Here is a 24825-nt window from a genome sequence, read left to right as displayed (position 1 = left end):
CTCACCCTCAGCACATGAAGTTCCCAGCCTAGGGGTCTAATTGGAGCCATAGTGGCCCGCTTACACCATAGCTCTCAGCAATGCTGGATCTTTAACCCACTGAGTGAGGCCAGGGATCAAACCTCATGGGTACTAGTTGTGTTTTTAGCTGCTGAGCAGTGAAAGGAACTCCTCACAAAAACATTTAATGGGTCGTTGTTCTCATGAAGAAATTGATCCTTGTGTTAGTAAATCATTTAAGACTATGTAAAAAGATGGGTCAGGATTAGAACCAAACGCAGTTTCCACAAGCCACACTCTCATTCATTAAGCTATTCTCTCTCTGGAGTTAAAATGCAATAAAAGCAAAGTAACTGCTGAATTAAAAATAACGGGGGGAGTTCCTGTTATGGCTCAGCGGTAACGAACCTGACTAGGAAACATAAGGATGTGGGTTCCATCCTGGCTTCATTCAGTGTGTTAAGGATCTGGTGTTGCCCTGAGCTGTGGTGTAGCTCAAATCTGGAGTTGCTGTGGCTGTGCTGTGATGTAGGTTGGCAGCTGCAGCTCTGATTTGACCCTAGCCTGGGAACTTACATATGCTGCAGGTGCTGCTTTTTTTTTTTTTTTGTCTTTTTGCGATTTCTTGGGCTGCTCCTGCGGCATATGGAGGTTCCCAGGCTAGGGGTCGAATCGGAGCTGTAGCTGCCAGCCTACACCAGAGCCACAGCAATGCGGGATCCGAGCCGAGTCTGCAACCTACACCACAGCTCACGGCAATGCCGGATCGTTAACCCACTGAGCAAGGGCAGGGGTCAAACCCTCAACCTCATGGTTCCTAGTCAGATTTGTTAACCATTGCGCCACGACAGGAACTCCTGCAGGTGCTGCTTTAAAAAGACCAAAAGAAAAATGGTAAAAGATACTTTCATGTTTATAAAAGGTTTAACCACATGGAAATGACTAAGAATGGGTGAAGGCAACACCAGCATGTTATGTTTGGGTACTTAGGTGATGAGACATTGGGGAAAGATTAAGTAGAAGTAAATAGATAAATTATAGCACATTTAGGACAGTAGTATGCTCAAAGAGAATACAGACACAGTTGAATTTGAACAGATGACTTTTATATGTAAAGTAGATATATAATGTTATACTTAAAGAATGGTGTAGTAGTTTACTGCCTTTGGATCTGTTCTATATAAGAATCTGCTCTATGATATAAAATCTCAGATTTAAGGAAAACAGGATACTTCTTGGAATTGGTACTTCATTGTGACTGGAGTGGGTCATAATGTCGTAACTTTTTTTTGTCTTTTTGTCTTTTCTAGGGCCACACCCAAGGTATATGGAGGTTCCCAGGCTAGGGGTCATATCAGAATGGGATCCGAGCTGCGTCTGTGACCTACACCACAGCTCGTGGCAATGCCGGATCCTTAACTCACTGAGTGAGGCTAGGGATTGAACCCGCAACCTCATGGTTCCTACTCGGAACCACACTGAGCCACGAATGTCACAACATTTAATATTTTATGAAGGTGTTGACTCTGTGCTTTCTTATACTACTCAGAGAGAATAGCTCATACATTTCCTAGAGTGCTATTTTAATTTTTAGATCTTTCCAACTCACTTACCTTGAGTACTAAAACCAAGTTTTTAAAGTGGGAGACAAATTAATTTTTCTTCTCTTATAGGCGGAGATTTGATCTACAGAATCCATCCCGAATGGATCGTAATGTTGAAATGTTTATGAACATTGAAAAAACATTGGTGCAGGTACCTGAAAGTTAGAGTGTTAAAATTTTCCTTTAATGTACTTCAGTTCTAAGATTGATATTAGATTGCCGAAAGATCAGAGCAAGGCAAGATTTCTGAAATTAATGTTCTATTATTTTTATGAGTTTGTGGATTAGCACTGTTAAGTATGACTAAAACTTGTCATTTGCATAATATTGATCTTAAACTTCTGGTGTAATAATTTGATCTTTTTTTTTCTTTATCTTTTTGCCCTTTGTAGGGCCGCTTTCCGCGGCATATGGAGGTTCCCAGGCTAGGGATCTAATCGGAGCTGTAGACGCCGGCCTACACGAGAGCCACAGCAACACGGGATCCGAGCCACGTCTATGACTTAACACCACAGCTCATGGCACTGCGACGGGAACGTCCTGATTTTTATTTTTTTATTTTTTCATTTTTATTTTTTTGCTTTTTAGGGCCGTACCCGTGGCACATGGAGGTTCCCAGGCCAGGGGCCGAATCAGAGCTACAGCTGCCTGTCTACACCACAACCACAGCCAGTTGGGATCTGAGCTGCGTCTTCAACCTACACCACAGCTCAGGGCAATGCCGGATCCTTAACCCACTGAGCAAGGCCAGGGATCGAACCCGCAACGTCATGGTTCCTATTTGGATTAATTTCCGATGCGCTATAACGGGAGCTCCCTGATTTTTAAATATTGATTTCAGTTAATCTGTTATTTGAATCTCTTTCATTTTTAATATAAGCACACTCATCCTACTAATCACTTGTTTATACAGTCTTTTTTTTTTGTTTTGTTTTTTTTGCTATTTCTTGGGCTGCTCCCGTGGCATATGGAGGTTCCCATGCTAGGGGTCAAATCGGGACTGTAGCCTCTGGCCTACGCCAGAGCCACAGCAACGCAGGATCCGAGCCGAGTCTGCAACCTACACCACAGCTCACAGCAACGCTGGATCGTTAACCCACTGAGCAAGGGCAGGGACTGAACCCGCAACCTCATGGTTCCTAGTCGGATTTGTTAACCACTTCGCCACGACGGGAACTCCTATACAGTCATTTTTTTTTTTTTCTTTTTTTCTGCCCTGCGGCATATGGGATCAGATTTGAGCCCAAGTGCCACCTACACCACTGTAGTGGGAATGCTGGATCCTTAACCCTTTGTGCTGGGCTGGTATTGAACTTGCATCCCAGTGCTGCAGAGATGCTGCCGATCCCATTGCACCACAGCGGCAACTCCTATACAGTCATTTTCTTTGAATTTGTTTCATGGTTGTACCGTGAATATAAATCTTATACCCACAACTACCTTATGATTTGGAGAAAGAACACTTAGTTTTCTTTTCTTTTTTGGTATTTTTATCAATGGGTAATTTTTTTTTTTTTTTTTGCTTTTTAGGGGCGCCCCTGTGGCATATGGAAGTTCCTAGGTGAGGGTTGAATCAGAGCTGCAGCTGCTGGCCTACACTGGAGCCGCAGAAGCACCAGATCCAAGCCTTGTCTGTGATGTACACTACAGCTCATGGCAACACTGGATCCATAACCTGCTGACTGAGGCCAGGGATTGAACCCGTAGTCCCATGGATACTAGTTGGGTTTGTAAACCACTGAGACACATTGGAAACTCCTCAATGGGTCACTGAATTAACCTTCCTGGGAAAAGGCAGCTAACAAAAATTCAGCTAGGTATTATCATTAACTTAATGCTTGACACTTGTCTCATGGAACTGTTAGAGAAATAACTGAGTGTTTTTTGTTTGTTGATTTTTAATGATGGTTTGGAGAGTTAATGTGCATGTATTAATCATTACTATTTATAAGATTAGAAATGGGAAAAAAGAGTGAGAATCCACAGTCTTTATATTTTAAGTAATGTACTTGATGAGCCAAAATGGGCATTTCCTCTCCTCCTTCCCCCCAATTTGGGTGAAAAATTCTACATTTGACTTAGACTGCGGGGGATTAATATATCAATATGGTACTTTAATGAAAAAGATAATGAATTTCTTTTTCTTTTTTTTTATTTTTTGGCTTTTTAGGGCCGCACTCACAGCACATGGGGGTTCCCCAGTTAGGGGTTGAATTAGAGCTGTAGCCATTGGCCTACACCACAGCCACAGCCACGCCAGAACTGAGCTGTGTCTGTTATCTACACCACAGCTCATGGCAATGCCAGATCCTTAACTCACTGAGCGAGGCCAGGGATTGAACCTGCATCCTCATAGATACTAGTCAGATTCATTTCTGCTGAGCCACAGTGGCAACTCCAGATAATGAATTTCTTTAGGTCATGAGTCTCAGCATTTTTTTGCTCTAGTGTACCTAGCTGCAGAGTAGGCATCTGGTGATGGTATTAAGTGACCTGCTGAACATTTTACATACTCTTCCAAAGTACATCCTCGTATTTTAAGCAGTATGGCTTTGAGTGCCAACTTTTGACTTTAGGATCAGTGCATAAATAATGTGACATTACTTTAAAAAAGAATTTCAAAATTTATCCTTTTTTCCTCAGAGCAATTGTCTGACAAGACCCAACATCTACCTCATTCCAGATATTGATCTGAAGTTGGCTAATAAGTTGAAAGATATAATCAAACGACATCAGGTATATATGATCACTTCATATACATTTGTAGTAGTAAACTTCTTAAAAATCTCAACTAAATTATCTTTTGATTTCTGCATGTGTCTGCATTAAATGAAAGTTCTCTCTCTTCAGGTTCTTAGAGTACCAAACTTTCTTCTCTCCCTAGAATTATTGAGATGTAGTTGACACATACCATTGTTTAAGGTATCCAGAGTGATAATTTGATAAAAGTGTATTTCCTAGAATAACATTTAATAAAATCATTGATACAGAGTCATCATAGTCTTACTTTGAAATACGTTTACGTGGAGTTACATAGACCAGTGTATTCTGCAAATAAAGTGAGAGCTGGTGACACAGTTGTTGAAAGGAGGAGATCAGATATTACATCAAATAAATGTGCTTCCTCTCATTACATGTATTTATATTTATCAATTTAAAAAAATGACTGGAAAATTCCATTTTCACCATAGCTTCAAATCCTGTCTTGATTTACATACACCAGTGCTGTCTTCTGATATCTACATTAACTTTTTGTAACTTCATTTTAAGTGGGTATTTTTGCATGTGTAAGTTTGTGACTACATGTGTGCCTAAACTATAAGCAAACCCATGTCATAGTAAACTAGTTGAGGACACCCAGTTAGAAGGTAATTTTCTTTCTTTTTTTTTTTTTTGTCTTTTTGCCATTTCTTGGGCCGCTCCCACGGCATATGGAGGTTCCCAGGCTAGGGGTCGAATTGGAGCTGTAGCTGCCGGCCTATACCACAGCCACAGCAATGCCGGATCGTTAACCCACTGAGCAAGGGCAGGGACTGAACCTGCAACCTCATGGTTCCTAGTCAGATTCGTTAACCACTGACCCACGACGGGAAGTCCAAGAAGGTAATTTTCTGAAATAGTATTATTTGAGTGACAAAATTTTACCAATTCTTAGGATTAGTTGAGAAGCCTCATGAAGTATCTGTCTTTTTTATGCTGCAAGAGAGATTGCCAGTTGGATTTTGTTTTAGCATTTAGTAAAATGTCTTCAGATTTCTCAAAGCAAATATTTCTTTTTTTTTGTTGTGTTTTTTTATTTTTTATTTTACTCAATGAGTTTATTACATTTATAGTTGTACAGTGATCGTCACAACCCAATTTTATAGCATTTCCATCCCAAACCCCCAGCGTATTCCCCCTACCCCCAACCTGTCTCCTTTGGAAACCATTAAGTTTTTCAAAGTATGAGTCAGTATCTGTTCTGCAAAGAAGTTCATTGTGTCCTTTTTTCAGATTCCACATGTAAGTGATGGCATTTGATGTTGGTGTTGCATTCAAAGCTAGTATTTCTAATACTTCCTACAACTGGAGATTTAGTAGTCTTTTTCTTACATTCATCATCTGTACCAAAGAGAAGGATAATAGAATTGTGCCTCCAGAGCAGACAATCTGATCTGTTTCCTTTTTTCCCCTAGCATTAAGACTTTGAACAGATTACTTAGCCCTTTCTCTTTTAGACTTTGTCTTCATTGGAAACATTCTCAGGTGTTGCTTAATTACAGGTGGAATGTTAGAGGGCAGAAATGGAACAGATTAATCAACTGGTTATTGCTTTCCAGCTGAAATAATAAACTCTTTTTGCTCTGGGTCCTTTCGGGAAAAGTTTATATCTTTGCCTACAGTTTATACTGAACATTTAGCTGTCATATTTCTTAAGACATCTGACTTAGTAATTAATTCCTAGGGATAACCTCAGTTGGGATATAAAGATCTTTCTGGCTTCATAGATTCATAGAGAAGAGATCTTAAAAGCTAGTGATAGTAATGTTATTGAATATTGATGATCAGGTCTTTGCTCAAGGATTTAAAATGCATCAATAACTCCATTTTTGAGCGCTTAACAAATTAATCAACTGTAACTGCTCTTAGCTCATTGTATCTGTCAACTTAGTCCTAACAAAATTCTTGTGAAATGGGTGTTATTGTTACTACTCTATTTCACAGAAGACACCGAAGCACAGAAAACGTTAAATACTTGTACCTTATCATGTAAGTAGTAGATGGTAGAGCTGATGTTCAAACCCAGGCCTGTCTGATGAACTCCAGAGGCCAGAGTCTTCCACAGTGTGCACTTCTCTTGCCTCACACTCATTAGATGTTGACATCCCCTTTTCAGCCTCTGGTCTTGCTGTTAAAAGTGTGCTCAAACACTTCTAGTGATTGAGAATTCCTTGCCTTATTTGATAGCTAATTCATCTTTAGATAGCCCTAAATTTAAGTTGAGAATTTTCCTCCAGTTGAAAATAGCCTTTTTATGTTTTTCTGATTACAATATTTATAAATTATCATTGTCAGAGACAAAAGTTAGGTAATATGTTAAGATGCTACTTACACCGGATTTTAAGACTTCTCATCATTCTTAAGGTCTCTAGAATGAACACTTTTGTGTCTCAGTAACTTCCAAGTCGCCTTCTAGACTGTATGAGTATTCCAGCTGTGACTATCTAGAACTTGACTTTAGCATTTGTATCATCCACTGTTGTAACATTGACTTTAAACAATAGTGGCATATGTGCTAGAGTGAAGTCAAATGTTCACCTATATGTGTATAGCCCTACATAGTGACTCATGGCCTAAGTTTGTGTTGATTCACTTCAGGTAATACTGATAATTTGTGATAACTTTGAAGTAATTTTTAGAATTAGTAGGAGGTACTTAAATTACCAATATAGTTACCCAGAGAGAGAGAGAAAGAGCATTAGTTAAAAGCTACTTGTATTATTTTTCAATACAATAATATAAACTCTATAAATTATTTTTGTATTTATCATTATCCCTTTCCTTGACTAAAAAAATGTTATTGTCTTAAGGTAATGCTCTTGAAATATAATAAATGAAGTAATACCTTTATAATTCTTTTCTTACATCTGGCATCTCATAATTTGTTTGCCATGTTTTTATTTTTACATTATTTGCTTATTTGCTTTCCAGGGGACATTTACTGATGAGAAGTCAAAAGCTTCCCACCACGTTTATCCATATCCTTCCTCACAGGAGGATGGTAAGTTAGTTTTTTAGTATGAACTGATAAACTCATACTTCATTAGATTTTTACCTTATATAAGCAAAGGTTCTTTAAAAAACATCTTTTTTTTTTTTTTAAAGATTTTCAAGTATTAAATCCCTGGATGATTTAAATTTGTAGTTTCTGTTGTTCTCGTCATGGTTCAGTGGTTATCTAATCAGAGTAGGAACTGTGAGGTTGCGGGTTCAATCCCTGGCCTTGATCAGTGGGTTAAGGATCCGGTATTGCTGTGAGCTGTGGTGTAGGTCATAGACACGGCTCGGCTTCCTAGTTGCTGTGGCTCTGGCGTAGGCCAGAGGCTACAGCTCTGACTAGACCCCTACCCTGGGAACCTCCATATGCCATAGGTGCGGCCCTAGAAAAGACAAAAAGACAAAAAAAATAAAATAAATTTATAGTTTTCTGGTTTTTTGCTGCATCAGGCTTAGCAGACTAATTCTGTTATATCCAACTTTCTAATTGTTAGTTTTATTTCTTTGTTGGAAATCATTATCTGGGTGTTAAGTCTAGGTGAGGTTTATGTATTTATTGACTTTTTTTTTTTTTTGCTTTTTTTTTTAGGGCCACACCTGTAGCATATGGAAGTTCCCAGGCTAGGGGTCGAATTGGAGCTACAGCTGCCACCCTACGGCACAGCAACACAGAATCTGAGCCTTGTCTGCGACCTACACTACAGCTCACAGCAATGCCGGATCCTTCACCCACTGAGCAAGGATACTAGTTGGGTTCGTTGTTGCTGAGTCATGACGGGAGCTACTGAATCAAGTCTGCTAGTAGGCATAGCACATCCCTGCAGGACATCTATACAGGAAGCCAAATTATATCAGATTTGAATGGCTAATTACCCCATGCTGAGTGTTTTTTTCTGACCAGTACAGTTATGCTAGAAAGCAATAAGGAGAAGATTACCATGCAGTCCCTGTATGCGTGAAAATTAAGAAATATATTGCCAAAGAGTGTATATAGGTCAAAGAAGAAATTACAGTGGAAATAGACAATCTTTGAAACTGAAAAAGTAAAAGAACATTAAATTTTGAAGGGTGCACCTGAAGCTAAACCTTGTCTTTAAATATATATGTGAGGAAAAAAGAAAGATTAAAAAACCAGTGGTCCACACATCTTTCTCAAGAAATTAGAAAAATGGTAACATATTAATCCTAAACAAAGGAATGGTAAAGGGCAAAAATGAGTGAAGTAGAGAATAAACAATAACAAGGTGTTTAACAATGTCAGAAATGGTCCTTAGAAAAAATTCTAAGGCTGTTAAAATTGTGCTGCAAATAAGTGGGGGAAAAGAGAATAACTAATGTCAAGAATGGAAAGCGGAGGAATTCCTGTCATGGCTCAGCAGTAATGAACCCAGCTAGTATCCATGAGGACTCTGGTTCCATCTCTGGCCTTGCTTAGTGGGTTAAGGATGATCCGACGTTGCTGTGATTTGTGGTGTAGGTTGAAGATGCTGCTCGGATCCCACATTGCTGTGGCAGTGATGTAGGCTGGCAGCTGTAGCTTCCATTCACCCCCGAGCCTGGGAACCCCCATAAGCCACAGGTGAGGCCCTAGAAGACAAAAAAAAAAAAAAAAAGAATGGGTAGGGGACATCACTACAGATCTTACAGCTATGACAAGTAATTATAAGAGGTTAACTTGGTTGTTGCTTGTTTGGTATCAAGTCGAAGTTGCCATTGACTAATCCAGAGCCATGAAGTTGTTTTGTTTTTTTTTTTGTCTTTTTGCCATTTCTTGGGCCGCTCCCACAGCATATGGGAGGTTCCCAGGCTAGGGGTCTAATTGGAGCTGTAGCCACCAGCCTACGCCAGAGCCACTGCAACTCGGGATCCGAGCCGCGTCTGCAGTCTACACCACAGCTCATGGCAATGCCAGATCGTTAACCCACTGAGCAAGGGCAGGGATCGAACCCGCAACCTCATGGTTCCTAGTCGGATTCGTTAACCACTGCACCACAACGGGAACTCCCCAGAGCCGTGAAGTTTTACACCTGTCTTTTCTTTGAAGAGTTTTATAGTTTTAGCTATGACATTTAGATCTTTTCATCATCAGTTTTGATGCTGGATGTTTGATTTCATTTGTAACAGTCCTAATTTCAACTCTGTGATAATTATGCTTTTATTAAATGAAAAGCCTCATTTTGCCCTCAGTGTTAGATTGGTTTCACAGCTTTTATCCTGTGAAGTAATATCAGTTTCCACTAGGTGGAGGTAGTGGGTAGTTATGTACGATAGTGTTGTGTTGTTGGCTGACTCTTTTTCCTTTAATAAGACTAGTATAAAACTTTTAACTAATTTTGAATTTTTAGGGCCACACCTGTGGCATATGAAGGTTCCCAGTCTAGGGCTCAAATCAGAGCTTCTGCTGCCAGCCTACGCCACAGCCATTGCAACGTGGGATCGGAGCCGTGCCTTCGACCTACACCACAGCTCACGGCAACATGGGATCCTTAACCCACTGAATGATGCCAGGGATCGAGCCTGCGTCCTCATGGGTGCTAGTCAGGTTCATTTCCACTGAGCCACAAGAAAAACTCCCAAGACTAGTGTAAAACTTTTAGATTGTGAACTTTTTGAAAAAGTTTGCTATTACAATATATTTGAACTGTAATTGTTATATCTGGATACTTAGTGATTCCTTATTCAAGCTAGTTTTGTTTTTCTCTTTTGTTTAGTTCTACCTTGGTTATTGGATACTCATTCTTGCTTGGTATTGCTATTAGTAGTTAGAGTAATCTAGGAAATAGCATTTAATTTTTCTTTTTTCTGCTCACCCCCTTTTGTTCTCTGTGGCTACCACACATTCAAAACAGGCCATTTTCATTAGTGCTCCAAGTCAGGTGAGACAAACCTGTCCCTTGGCAAGCCCCCACGAAAGTTGAAACATTGGACACATGTACACTCTTTTCTTCAGCCCAGGGAGAAGCTGAGAGCTGAGCTTTTCCTCCTGATTCTGCTGTGCTCTCCTGGCTTGGGAGAATTGCTAATGTGGTTGATATGAAATGGCTTTTTCTTTTTCTTTTTTCTTTTTTGTCTTTTTATGGCCACACTTGAGGCATATGAAAGTTCCCAGGCTAGGGGTGGAATTGAATCCAAGCTGCATCTGTGACCTCTGCTGCAGCTTGTGGCAATGCCAGATCCTTAACTCACTGAGTGAGGCCAGGGATTGAACCCGTATTCTCACGTATACTGTGTTGGGTTCTTAACTGCTGAGCCACAGTGGGAACTCCTGGTAGTGTGGGTTCTTAATTTGTTTCTAGACTTTTTGGATGATATATTGTTATGTCATTGTCTCTGGTAGAACACAGTCTGAGCCTTCCTGTTCTGTCACTGTGCTGATAGCACTTCCCGTATGTTATTCCCTTTTATGTCCAGATAAAAGTCCAATGTATGAATATACTACCTTTTGTTTAGACAATTGAAAGTTGATGGACATTCTCTATAAATAATGCTGTTTTGATCATTTGTGTATAAGTTATTGTGTGGACATACGCTTCCCCTTCTCTTTTTTTTTTTTTTTGTCTTTTTGCCATTTCTTGGGCCGCTCCCGCGGCATATGGAGGTTCCTAGGCTAGGGGTCGAATTGGAGCTGTAGCCACTGGCCTATGCCAGAGCCACAGCAACGCAGGATCCGAGCCGAGGCTGCAACCTACACCACAGCTCACGGCAACGCCGGATCGTTAACCCACTGAGCAAGACCAGGGATCGAACCCACAACCTCATGGTTCTTAGTCAGATTCGTTAACCACTGCGCCACGACAGGAACTCCTCCCCTTCTCTTATGTTTACCTAAATATTGAATTACTGAGTAATACCGGCAACTCTCTAAACCTTTTGAGATACTACCAACCTTTTTTCCAATGTGATTGTGCCATTTTACAGTCACATCAACATTGTGATCATTCTCAACATTTTTTTATTTCCTGTTTTTTCATATTAGCCTTCCCAGTGATTGTCACACAGTATCTTTGTGATTTTGGTTTGCATTTCCCTAATTGTTAATGATTCTAAGCATTTTTTTTTTTTGTCTTTTTGTCTTGTTGCTGTTGTTGTTGTTGCTATTTCTTGGGCCGCTCCCGCGGCATATGGGGGTTCCCAGGCTAGGGGTCGAATCGGAGCTGTAGCCACCGGCCTACGCCAGAGCCACAGCAACGCAGGATCCGAGCCGCGTCTGCAACCTACACCACAGCTCACGGCAATGCCGGATCGTTAACCCACTGAGCAAGGGCAGGGATCGAACCCGCAACCTCATGGTTCCTAGTCGGATTCGTTAACCACTGCGCCACGACGGGAACTCCGATTCTAAGCATTTTCATATGCTTTTTGGCCAGTTATGTGTCTTCTTTGGAGAAGTGCCTGTTTAGATCCTTTGCCCATTTTTTGGTTGGATTATTTGTCTTTTTATTGTTGAGTTATAAGAGCTGTTTATATATTCTGACTTTGGAGTAATTTTTACTTGCCAAATTGTGGATTTTAAAAAAAATGGTTCTGTGTAGTTTATCATCTGTGGAAAGACTGTTAATTCACATATCTAATCTATAGATTCAGTATATTTTAGTTATACAGAACAAGTTCTGAAAGACCCACTGATTTCTCTCTCCCCTTTTTCCATGGGATATCAGATTAAGGAACAGGGTCTAGGGAATTCCCTTCATGGCTTAGCAGTTAACGAACCCGACTAGTATCCATGAAGATGCAGCTTCCATCCCTGGTCTTGCTCAGTGGTTTAAGGATCCAGCGTTGTCGTGAGCTGTGGTGTAGGTTGAAGATGCGGCTTGGATCCTGCATTACTGTGGCTCTGGCATAGGCCAGCAGCTACAGCTCCTATTCAACCCCTAGCCTGGAACTTCCATATGCCCCGGGTACTACCCTAAAAATCAAAAAAAGGAACAGGGCTTAATTTCTTTTTCAAGATAGTATGGTCAATGGTTCGATGCTTAAAATAACATAGACAAGTGGACTTCTTGGCTTAAGTCAGTGAAACTGGGTCTATTTCATGTTGAAATTGCAATGAGAAGTCAGTTTTCGGAGTTCCCGTCGTGGCGCAGTGGTTAACGAATCCGACTGGGAACCATGAGTTTGCGGGTTCGATCCCTGGCCTTGCTCAGTGGGTTAACAATCTGGCATTGCCGTGAGCTCTGATGTAGGTCACAGACGCGGCTTGGATCCTGCGTTGCTGTGGCTCTGGCGTAGGCTGGTTCCCATTTGACCCCTAGCTTGGGAACCTCCATATGCCACGGGAGCGGCCCAAGAAATGGCAAAAAGACAAAAGAAAAAAAAAAAGTCAGTTTTCTATTTCACTTAGTTTTTCTATTTTGCTATTTGTTGGATTTCAAGGGGCTTACTTCATGATTTTCCCCTTAGTCCTAGAAATGAGTGTTCTGAGTTATATTTAGACTACTGAAGTAATCATAAAAAAAGCTGAAGTGTAGATGTGATTCAGCTATGATTAAGATCCATAAGAATCATCTGGTTATATAAATTTGTACCTATCTTAAGTATGGAAACTTGACAAAAATATCTATGCTATGTGATTGCATTGCTTACACTCTTTCTTGGTAGGAGGCCTAAATTAACAGGAAGATATTAATGAATAATAAAAATATTATTGGTAAAAACTTTTGATGCAGCACTAGAAAAAGTGATTTGGAAGAAGAATAGTAGTTGGTAAAACTTTCATCAGGGCCATGAAACATGACCTACACCTTGCAAGATGTGTAGTAATGTAATGGTTCAGTGAAAAAGGGAGGAGAGGTTCAATATGGGATATGAAGCAGTAAAGAAAATAGTGATCTTGATTTGGGTTGAAGTTGAGACAAACAGGCAGCAGGTGCATGGGATGGAGAGTATTTTACCTAAGTAGACAGTTGGTTTTGTCAAGAGTAATGTATAATAGACCTAAAATCCAGGAAGTCTGAATACATGTCTGAAAATCTTTCCCTGAACGTGGTAGGTAACATTTAAGTATGAGGAAAGATTTTGGGAGGGGCTTATTAGCAAAACCAAAACTAGGTGAAGATTAAGTGATTAATAATTTATTCATTTATTTTGCCTGGTTGACTAAAGTTTTTTCTTTTTCCCTTTCAGAAGAGTGGTTGAGACCTGTGATGAGAAAAGACAAGCAGGTGTTAGTGCATTGGGGGTTCTACCCAGACAGGTAATATATATATATATATTTTTTTGGTCTTTTTTGCCTTTTCTAGGGCTGCACCTGCAGCATGTAGAGTTTCCCAGGCTAGGGGTCAAATAGAAGCTGGAGCCGCACGCCTTTGCCACAGCCGCAGCAACTCAGGATCCAAGCCGCGTCTGTGACCTTCACCACAGCTCATGGCAACGCTGGATCCTTAACCCACTGAGCGAGGCCAGGGTTCAAACCCGCAATCTCATGGTTCCTAGTCAGATTCGTAAACCACTGAGCCACAATGGGAACTCCCAGACAGGTAATGTTGATATGTCCTGAGATCTGGTCTCTTACTGACTTTTTTATTTATTAAGGTATGGAATTCATTGAAATCATATGGCTTTATTTATGTTATTTAATGAGCTGATAATGTTTGCTGCGTTTGTCAAAATACTACTTTAGTATGGTATTAGATCGCTAATTCAGTTTTGTTTCCTTTAAGAAATGAAGTTTCATAGATCATGCTGTGGTGCAGCAGATTAATAATCCAGCTTGTCTCTGTGTAGGCACCAGTTTGATTTCTGGCCTAGTGCAGTGTGGGTTGTAGCTACAGCTCAGGTTTGATCCCTGGCCTGGGAACTTCCATATGCTGTGGGGGTGGCCAAAAAATAAATAAATAAATTAATTAAAAAGTCAGATGTCATGTAAAAAATAAGTCAAAGTAAAGAAAAAGAGCTTAATCATCAAATGTTTGATAATTTAAAGAATTTTTATTTATTTATTTACGTATTGCTTTTTAGGGCCACAGCTGCAGCATATGGAGGTTCCCAGGCTAGGGGTCGAATTGTAGCTGTAGTCTCTGGCCTGCCATAGCCATAGCAGCTTGCATCGTCTGCAACCTACACCACAGCTCACGGCAACACCAGATCCTTAACCCCCTGAGTGAGGCCAGGGATTGAACCTGTATCGTCATAGATATTAGATTTGTTTCTGCTGAGCCACAACAGGAACTCCTAAAAGAATTTTTAAAAAATTAAAAAAAAAGATATGAAGTTTCCTTTAGGAAATGAAGTTTTTAGGCCTCTAGGGAACTCCCTGAGTATTTTATGACTTGTTTTTTCAAAAAATTCTCATACCACTCTGTTTAAGGATGAAATTATTTCATGTTTAAAATGAAGTATACTCTATATGTCATAACTCGGAGATCCCAACGGATTTCCTCTGGTGTTTGAAAAGATTAAGGATCCTTGTCATTGCTGAGGTGCCATTTCAGTCCCTGAGCTGGAAACTTCTGCGTGCTGGGGGGGGCAGGTGGCCAAAAAAAGTACATGCCATAACTCATAGTGTTTTTAGGTTTCTAAATGTGAATAAAGAATGTTTTAGACAACAAATATCAGTTAAAATGATTGATATTATTTAATATTGTGTTGCATTGGACATTTAGAAATAAAGATGTCCTTCTATTCATCTTCTTAAACCTACAGTAGAGCTGTTTAAGTGGTTATTTCAATATTGTCTTATAATCTCTCCATTATGGGTTTTTCTTGTCAGATTAGTGTTCTTTCATCCGTATCCACATTGACTTGTAGTCATACCATATTATATCCCAAATATATCATTTTAGTATTTCAGTAATAAACATTTCAATATGTATTTCTGAAAGATAAGGACTCATCTTTTAAAAAAGAAGCATAATACCATTGTTAAACCTAAAAAAATTAACAAAATTCCTTAGTATCGAATATCTAGTTGTTATCTTATGGTACATTTGATTGATTGCTAAGATTGATATTTGTTGGAATTAGAGTTTAACCACATCTTGTGATTAGTTGGTATATTTCTTTATTATTTTTCTTTCCTTTTTTTTGGCGGTGCCTGAGGAATGTAGAAGTTTCCCGGCAGGGATTGAACCAGTGCTGCACTTGTAGCCTGCCCCACAGCTGAGATGACACCACCATGTCCTTAACCCACTGTGCCGTGAGGGAACTTCCTCTTAAATATTTTTCACTCTGTAGGTTCTCCCTCTGTCTTTCCCACTCCTCCTTGCAACATATTACTTAAGAAACCAGGTTGTTTGTCCTGTAGAGTTTACTAGTATGTGGGATTTTTTATGGCATCACCATAGTATATTTGAACATTTCTCTGTTCTCTAGGTTTAGAGTTGATCAGAACCTACTGTAGGTTTTGGAAGGAATGGCACTTGCATGTGTGTGTTCTATTTAAATCAGGAGATATGAAATGTCTGGATGTGTGCTGTTTTTAAGTTAAATCTCAGTAACTTTATTTTACTTACAAATATATTTTTTGAGGAAGAAAATACATCTTTATATGTATTAGAAATTTTAAGAATATTTTCATAGTCTTTATACAAGTTACTTACTTAGAATCAAATGAAGTCAGCTTCTTAACATTTTCTGAACCATAACTGACCACCTTAAATGAACTAATAGTTTTTTTTTTTTTAAATAATGACATTTAGGAGTTCCTGTTGTGGCTTAGTGGAAAAGAATCCAACTAGGAACCATGAGGTTGCGGGTTCGATCCCTGGCCTTGCTCAGTGGGTTAAGGATTTGGCGTTGCTGTGAGCTGTGGTGTAGGTCACAGACGCAGCTTGGATCCTTCGTTGCTGTGGTTGCTGTGGCTGTGGTGTAAGCCAGTGGCAGCTGTAGCTCTGATTAGATCCCTAGCCTGGGAACCTCCATATGCTGCAGGTGTGGCCCTAAAAAGACAAAAATAAAGAAATAAAATAATGATATTTAAATAACGCTTTTGAGGTTTTAAGTATTAGTGACGCTATTATAAACAAACTTTTCCTTATTACAGCAAGTACTACAGGAAACCAGTTTGCTCTTTGAAATACTTTATGTAGAAAGTTTTTATGATGATAAGCTACATAAGTATAGAATTGAAATACATTTTATAGTAACATATTATAAGTATGTTAGTCTGTTTTATGACCTTCACTTTATGTATCAAATAAGCTATAATGGCTAGCTTATATCTTGTTTTCTCAGGGTTCCTTGTTGTGATTTGTTAGTTCACTTTTTCTTTTTCTTTTTTTTTTAATTTTATTTTATGGCTGCACCTGCAGCATATGGAAGTTCCTGGGCCAGGGGCTAAACCCATGCCTCCAGAGGGACCTGAGACAGTGTTTTGGATCCTTGGCTCACTGTGCCACAGCAGGAACTCTCCAGTTCACATTCTTTACTAACTATAGTTTGTGCCCTCTCTTCTACTCGTGTAACATTTTCTACTCAAGACTTAAAGAAAATAAGGTAATCAGTGTTTTTAATCACAATTGTATTCTTTACCTGGTATAGTTATCAGTTGGCGAAGGAGTGCTATTAATGAGTATGTAGAGCTGTACTTTTTCCAAATGCTTTTGAACTGCCTTATGGGAAGCGGCTAAATGAAGCCAGTTCTTGTTAACGTATTTGTATTTCTTTTACATGTTACTTCCTTTTATAATAATTTAGTGACCACTATATGAACCTGACACAGTTTTAATGTGGTAGGTAATTTTATGCTTATTTCAAAATGATGATGTAGGGGGATTGATTTATATCAGTGAATTGAATTTTACTGATAAGAATATCTTTGAGGAGTCCCCTTGTGGCACAGCGGGTTAAGGATCAGGCAATGTCATCACTGTGGCTTGAGTTGCTGGTGCTGTGCAGATTCAGTCCCTGGCCTGGAAACTTCCACATGTCATAGGTGCAGCCTCTCCCAAAAAAAAAAAGAGAATCTTTGGGCAAAGAGATGTGAAGATCGGAGGGAGTGAGCTAGGTGGATATCTGGGTAGTGAGGGGCCATATATAAAGTGCATAATGAGGTGGCCCCCATGTGGCATGTTTAAAGAACACTGTTTAGTTTAAGCCCATGTGGCTCAACATGACATGAGTGAGCAGAGAATACTAGTAGATGAGGTCATAGGACCAGATTGTAAGGCCTTGGCAAAGTTTTGTAAGGATTTTCACTTTAACTCTGAGTTAGATAGGAGTCAGAAGGTTTTGAGCAGTTGAGCGATGTGGACTGACTTAGTTTTCAAAAGGCTCGCTCTAGTTGCTGTGTGAAAAATGGACTCCCAGTGGCTTTGGGCCAAAGTAGAAGGGTGAGAAGTAGATAGATTCTGAACAGATTTTGAAAGTGGAACTGGTGGAAGTTGTTGATAATTTGATTAGAGGATGTGATTGAAAGTGAAGTCAAGAATGTCTCCTAAGGATTTTGGCTAGAGCAATTGGCAAGATGGCATTGGCATTTCCTGAGATGAGGATGATTGAATACAGCACATTGTTGGGGTTGAGAAGGCATTATATTTTGAATTTTGAGCGTATTAGGTTTGAAAGCTTTTTAAATATGTAAGAAGAGATGTGAAATTCGCAGTTGAATTCATGAGTCCAGAATTCAGAGAAGAAGGCAGATAGAAGATTTCAAGTCAGGATGAAGCCATAGGGCTCCATGAGGGATCATCGAGAGAATGAATTCATAAGAGGAATGTTCTAAAAACTGACACCTGAGGCCTTCTGGTGTTAAAAAGGTTTGGAACAAGAGGAGAAACTGGCAGTGGAGGCTGAGGAGAGGCTAGTGACTAGAAGGAGTACTTTCTCAGTACTGTCTCAGAGGACAAATAAGGGAAATGTCTTTGAAGACTGATTAACTTGTTAAAATTCTGTAGACAGAGGCTTATGATGAGTTTTACAATGTGAGGATTATTGGAGACCTCTGTGAAGAGTTTTCTATTTAGAATGTTAGAGACAAAAGTATATAATTTGCTATTACTGGATCTTAATAGTATTTCTAAAATGTATTTTTACCTCTTGATAAAAGTCTTTTTAGTATATGGATTTGGGTTCTAATTTGTTTTTCCTTTTTTCATTTTCTTTATAGCTATGATACTTGGGTCCATAGTAATGATGTTGATGCAGAAATTGAAGATCCACCAATTCCAGAAAAGCCATGGAAGGTGAAAGATCCTTTTAAAACAAAATTTATTCTTACATAACTTTATAGCTTTTCTCAGTTGTTGTCCACAACAGCGTTTTAGGGAGATATAGAATGATGATCTTCCTTTCTTTCCTTTTTTATAAAAAGTTTTGTTATTTAAAAATTTTTTTTTTGTCTTTTTGCTATTTCTTGGGCCGTTCCCGCGGCATGTGGAGGTTCCCAGGCTAGGGGTCCAATTGGAGCTGTAGCCACCGGCCTACGCCAGAGCCACAGCAACGTGGGATCCAAGCCGCATCTGCAACCTACACCACAGCTCACGGCAACGCCAGATCGTTAACCCACTGAGCAAGCGCAGGGACCGAACCCGCAACGTCATGGTTCCTAGTCGGATTCATTAACCACTGCTCCACGATGGGAACTCCTATTTTAAAAAATTTTATTGAATTATAGTTGCTTTACAGTGTTTTGTTAATTACTGCTGTACAGCAAAGTGACTCATGTTACATACATATTCTTTTTCACTTTCTTTTCCATTATGGTTTATCGTAGGATATTGAATGTAGTTCCCTGTGCTGTACAGTAGGATCATATTGTTTACCCATCTTATATATAATAGTTTGTATCTGCTAATCCCAAACTTCTAATTCTTCCCTCCCCCTACTCCCCTCCTTTCTTGGCAACCATAAGTCTGTTCTCTATGTCTGTGAGTCTGTTTTTGTTTTGTAGATATATCAATTTGTTGTTGTGTTTAATTAAATTAATCTATTTTTGGCCATGTCTGCAGCATGTGGAAGTTCTGAGCCACGGCTCATACCTGTGCCACAGCAGTGACCTGAGCCATTGCAGTGACTATGCCAGATCCTTAACCTACTGAGCCATATGGGAGCTTCTTTGTTGTATTTTATTTTATTTTATTCTTTTGCTTTTTAGGGCTGTACTCGTGGCATATGGACAGTTCCAGGCTAGGGGTGGAATTGGAGCTTCAGCTGCCGGCCTACGCCACAGCGACACTGGATCCAAGCCATGTCTGCTACATACACCACAGCTCATGACAATGCTGGATCCTTAACCCACTGAATGAGGCCAGAGATCAAACCTGCATCCTCATGGATCCTAATTGGGTTCCTTTCTGTTGACCCATGTCAGGAACTCCCATTACTTCGTATTTTGTTCTGAAGTTGTTTTGTATTTGGCCACTAGAAGCCCTTTCAAGCTGGCTTATCCTGGTGACATGTACTTTTCATTTTTAAGTACATCTTTTGGGCATGGCAGGATGTTCTGGGTTCAACTAGTACCTTTCATTCCTCTTATCTAGCTTCAGCTGTTTCTCTGAGAAGTGCTTATTTCTTTTAATAGGAAAAGGTATTAGAGACCTGGATATAGGTATGCTCACTGCTATTTGGAGTGTCTTTGCTTCTAGGTCCTTTCTGTTTAGAGAACTATGAAATATAGTTATTATGTATGTATAAATGCAAATGTAAACACATACTCATATACACATACCTATATGCATATCGTACATATTTTAGAAATAATAAGGCCATTTATATTTACCCCTAGTTTTTTGTTTTTTTTTCTCTGCTGCACCCATGGCATATGGAAGTTCCTGGGCCAGGAATTGAATTTGAGCCACAGCTGTCCTCTATGCCACAGCTTGTGGCAAGGCCAGATCCTTAAAGCCCTGCCGTAGCAGGAACTCCAGTACCTCCAGTTCTTTTTCTTTTTAATTATAGTTGATTTGAGTAATGTGCCAATTTCTTCTGTCAGCAAAGTGACCCAGTCCTTTTCTTATATTATCTTTCACCATGGTTCATTCCAAGAGACTGAGTTTAGTTCCCTGTGCTATACGGTAGGGTCCTCATTGCTTATCCATTCTAAAAGTAATAGTTTGCATCTATTAATCCCAAATCCCAGTCCATCCCATTCCCTTCATTGAGGTTGTTACTTACTTGAAATATAATTAGGTAGGTTCCGTTCGTTCATTCTTTCTTTCTTTCTTTTTTTTTTTTTTGTCTTTTTAGGGCCACACTCACAGCATATGGAGGTTCCCAGGCTAGGGGTTTATTTTGAATCCGTAGAATTCTAATGTGATTCCAAAAAATGCATACTTATGAATTCCTTCTATACCCCTCTCCCCATTCCTTTTAGAACAGTCTTTTCTAGCTTAACTTTCCTGTATTTCTTTTTGTCAAGATATGCTAGTGTCTGCATGTTTTCTTTTCTTTTTTGTCTTTTTTAGGGTCACACCCGAGGCATATGTAGAGTTCCGAGGCTAGGGATCAAATCAGAGCTGTAGCTTCCGGCCTATACCACAGCTACAGCCACATGGGATCCACGCCCTGTCTGTGACCTACACCACAGCCCATGGCAATGCCAGATCCTTAACCCACTGAGCAAGGCCAGGGATCAAACCCGTGTCCTCATGGAGACTAGTCTGGTTCGTTAACCACTGAGCCACGACAGGAACTCCTGCATGTGTTCTTATTTCTCTCTTATACTTTGCTTTTTCCATATAATAATCTTTCCTGGAAATCCTGGGTATGCCAGCACAGTGCTCCATTACTCCTGGAGATGTGTGTAGTTTGCATTATTTTAGAGTTACAGACAAACCTGCTGTAAATAACCTTGTAACATAATGTTTTTTATTGTTTAAAGCGTATGGTCAAGGTACATTTCTAGAATTAGGGTTGCTGGGTTGAAGAATAAATGAAAATATGTAGTTTTGTTAGATTCATGTCTCTGCTCTGGGAGTTTGCACCATTTTGCATTCTTATAAGTAATGAAGCAAGTGTGCCTCTTCCCTTATAACCTCACCATCAGAATGTGTATCTTCAGGGTTTTGAATTTTTGCAAATTCTGATGTGAGAAAAGACAGTTCTGTTAATTTTAATTCACTATCTCTTTTTGTGAGCGAAGTTGAAGATCTTTTTATTTCTTTGCCTTTTAGGGTCGCATCTGCAGCATATGGAAGTTCCCAGGCTAGGGGTCTAAATTGGAGTTGTAGTTGCTAGCTTACCCCACAGGCACAGCAGTGCCAGATCTAAGCAAGACCAGGGATCAAACCAGCATCTTCATGGATACTTGTCAGGTTCATAACCTGCTGAACCACAACGGGAATTCCCTGAAGATCTTAATTTTATTTGCAAAGATCTTTTAATATCTGTTTTGTGATCTGTATGTGTCTTTTTCTCATTTTTCTTTAAGATTTTTTCTTTGTCTCCTAGAGTAATAAAAGTTCTTTAAATGTTAAGAGTGTTAGCTGTTTATATGGGACATATATTGCGGATTAGTTGTATTTTTGACTTTTTTATTATTTTTTTTAAATTTTTTAAAAAAATTTATTGAAGTATAGTTGATTTACAAGGTTGTGATAATTTCTGCTGTACAACAAAGAGATTCAGTTATACATGTACATGTATCCATTCCTTTCACATTCTTTTCCCACATAGATTATCACAGACTATTTTTTTTACAGAATAAAAATACATATATTTAAACACAATTAAATTCAGACATATTATTATATCATGGATCTTAAGAAACAGATTAAGTGTCTCCCTCTGGAGAAGTGGAATGGAAAATATGCTGAGACAAATAGGAAATTTATTCTGTGCTATATCCCATTTTGTATGGCTTTCATCTTTACTATTTAGTATTATCTATTACATTTCAATTTTTCTTTAAAAATGAGCATTATGGGAGTTCCCGTCGTGGCACAGTGGTTAACGAATCTGACTAGGAACCATGAGGTTGCGGGTTCGGTCCCTGCCCTTGCTCAGTGGGTTAACGATCCGGCGTTGCCGTGAGCTGTGGTGTAGGTTGCAGACGCGGCTCGGATCCTGCGTTGCTGTGGCTCTGGTGTAGGCCGGTGGCTACAGCTCCGATTCGACCCCTAGCCTGGGAACCTCCATATGCCGAGGGAGCGGCCCAAGAAATAGCAACAACAACAACAACAAAAAAGACAAAAAAAAATGAGCATTATGTTAAAATTGTGTATTATGCAACTAAAATTTATAAAGAAGAAAGCCTTATATACCATTAAGTATTTTATTTTATTTTATATTTTTTTGTCTTTTGCCTTTACTAGGGCCGTTTCTGCAGCACATGGAGGTTCCCAGGCTAGGGGTTGAATCAGAGCTGTAGCCACTGGCCTATATGAGAGCCATAGCAATGCAGGATCCGAGCCGTGTCTGCTACCTACACCTCAGCTCACGCAATGCCAGATCCTTAACCCACTGAGCAAAGCCAGGGATTGAACCTGCAATCTCATGGTTCCTAGTTGGATTCTTTAACCAGTGAACCACGACAGGAACTCCCCATTAAATATTTTATATAGCATAATAAAAAGGATAACTAAACTGGTAAGAATAACAAAAATAATACACCCTCTGAAAATAAGTAAAATATAAAATGCATAAATTGGTTAAAAAACAAGTGTAACTATATAAATATGTCCTCACAATTTGTTATATCTTATTGATTCTTCAATAAAGGCATTACACCATTCTAGGTGATGTGATAAACAAGACATTACAAACCTTACATTGTACCATGGAAAGAAATGGTTATTAATAATACAGTTGTAGAACTGTATTATTTAATTGTACAGTTGCATTATTTAATTATAATTATCATAAATTCTTTGATGGAGATGAAATCAGAATCAGATCTAAGAAGACTTCAGCATTCCAAGAATGATGTCAAATGACCCCCTTCATGGTGGATTATGCACTTATTTACTATGATATATTTCTTCTCCAGAGATTCCTTGTTTGTGTATCAATTGTAGATTTTTGGTTTGATATAAGAGTCTATATGTATATGAGATTGTTTTAAGTTGTTGTTCTCTTAATTGCAAGTTCATCTCCAGTATCCTGCATTTGTACCCACCTCTTCTGATTTCTGATTTTGGTGGTATAATTGTGCATGGATGATTTTATATCATTACTGTATATATACCTTTACTGGTGAGCCTTGTCATTTGTGGAATTTTTGTTTCCTGTTGCTGTGTTTTCTTTTCTGCCTAGAGAAGTTCCTTTAGTATTTGTTGTAAGGCTGGTTTAGTCTTGCTGAATTCTCTCAACTTTTACTTATCTGTGAAGGTTTTTATTTCTCCTTCAAATCTGAATGAGAGCTTTGCTGGGTATAGTAATCTGGTTGGTGGTTTTTTCCTTTCCTCACATTAAGTATATCGTGCCACTCCCTTCTGGCCTACAGAGTTTCTGCTGAAAAATCTGCCGATAACCTTATTGGGGTTCCCTTGTATGTTACTTGTTTCTTTTCCCTAGCTGTTTTCAAGATTTTGTCTTTAATTTTGGTCAGTTTGATTAATATGTGTCTCGGTGTATTCCTCCTTGGGTTTATTTTATATGTACTGTTTGTGCTTCCTGGATTTGAGTGAGTGGTTCCTTTCCCATGTTAGGGAAGTTTTCAGCTATTATCTGTTTGAGTATTTTTTCTGTCCCCTTCTCTCACTCTTCTCCTTCTGGCACCCCTATAATATGGATGTTGGTGCGTTTAACATTGTCCCAGAGTTCTCTGAGACTCTCTTCATTTGTTTTCAATCTTTTTTCTTTTCTGTTCTACATCTGTAATTTCCACTAATCTGTCCTCCACCTCGCTTCCTCGTTCTTCTGCCTCCTGTATTCTGCTGATAGCTGCTTCTAGTGAGTTTTTTATTTCATATTATTGTATTTTGCATCTCTTCTTGTTTAAGTTTTATATCTTGTATCTCTTTGCTCAGTGTTTCCTGTGAGTTATCCATCTTTGCCTCCAGCTTATTTCCAATGTCATGCATCATCTTCAGCATCAACAGTCTGAAGTCTTTTTCCTGGAGGCTACGAATCTCATCACTTAGCTGATTTTCTGGGGTTTTTCCTTTCTCCCTCATCTGAGTTATAGTTCTCTTGTCTTTTCATTTTTATAGGTTTTTGGTGTGGTGACCTTTTTACAGATACAAGCGTTGTAGCCTCTTTTACCTCTGCTGTCTGCCCCCCTTGTGGCTGAAGTCTGTATGGGGGCTTGCTGTAGGCTTCCTGATGGGAGGGGCTGATGCCTGCACACTGGTAGGCAGAGCTGATTCCTATCCCTCTGGTGGGTGGGGCTTAGTCTCTGGATGGGATTAGAGGCAGCTGTGTGCCTGAGGGGTCTTTAGGCAGTCTGTTTACTGCTGGGTGGGGCTGTGATCCCACCTGGATTGTTGTTTGCCCTGGGGCTTCTCAGGCTGACTGATGGGTGGGTCCAGATTTTCCCCAAATGGCCACATCTGGAGAAAGGCAGCTGCTGAATATTCCCAAGAGCTTTGCCTTCAATGTCCCTCCCTCACAACAAGCCACATTCACCCCTGTTTTCCCAAGATGACCT

The 24825-nt window shown here is 39.4% G+C and overlaps 1 protein-coding gene across 2 annotated transcripts in view; it reads left to right on the top strand.

Moving 5' to 3' along the window:
• SMARCC1 (SWI/SNF related, matrix associated, actin dependent regulator of chromatin subfamily c member 1) overlaps nt 1-24825 on the top strand; it is a 168365-nt gene that overhangs the window by 27376 nt on the left and 116164 nt on the right. For both annotated transcript variants that reach the window (XM_047772896.1, XM_047772905.1), the window contains exons 4-8: nt 1674-1755; nt 4248-4340; nt 7296-7365; nt 13485-13554; nt 18406-18481. In XM_047772896.1, coding sequence (XP_047628852.1) covers nt 1674-1755; nt 4248-4340; nt 7296-7365; nt 13485-13554; nt 18406-18481 — 391 coding nt within the window. The remainder of the gene's footprint in view (nt 1-1673; nt 1756-4247; nt 4341-7295; nt 7366-13484; nt 13555-18405; nt 18482-24825) is intronic.

This window comes from Phacochoerus africanus, chromosome 1, assembly GCF_016906955.1.
Source record: "Phacochoerus africanus isolate WHEZ1 chromosome 1, ROS_Pafr_v1, whole genome shotgun sequence".
Taxonomy (NCBI): Eukaryota; Metazoa; Chordata; class Mammalia; order Artiodactyla; family Suidae; genus Phacochoerus; species Phacochoerus africanus.
This window is presented reverse-complemented; position numbering and strand designations above follow the sequence as displayed.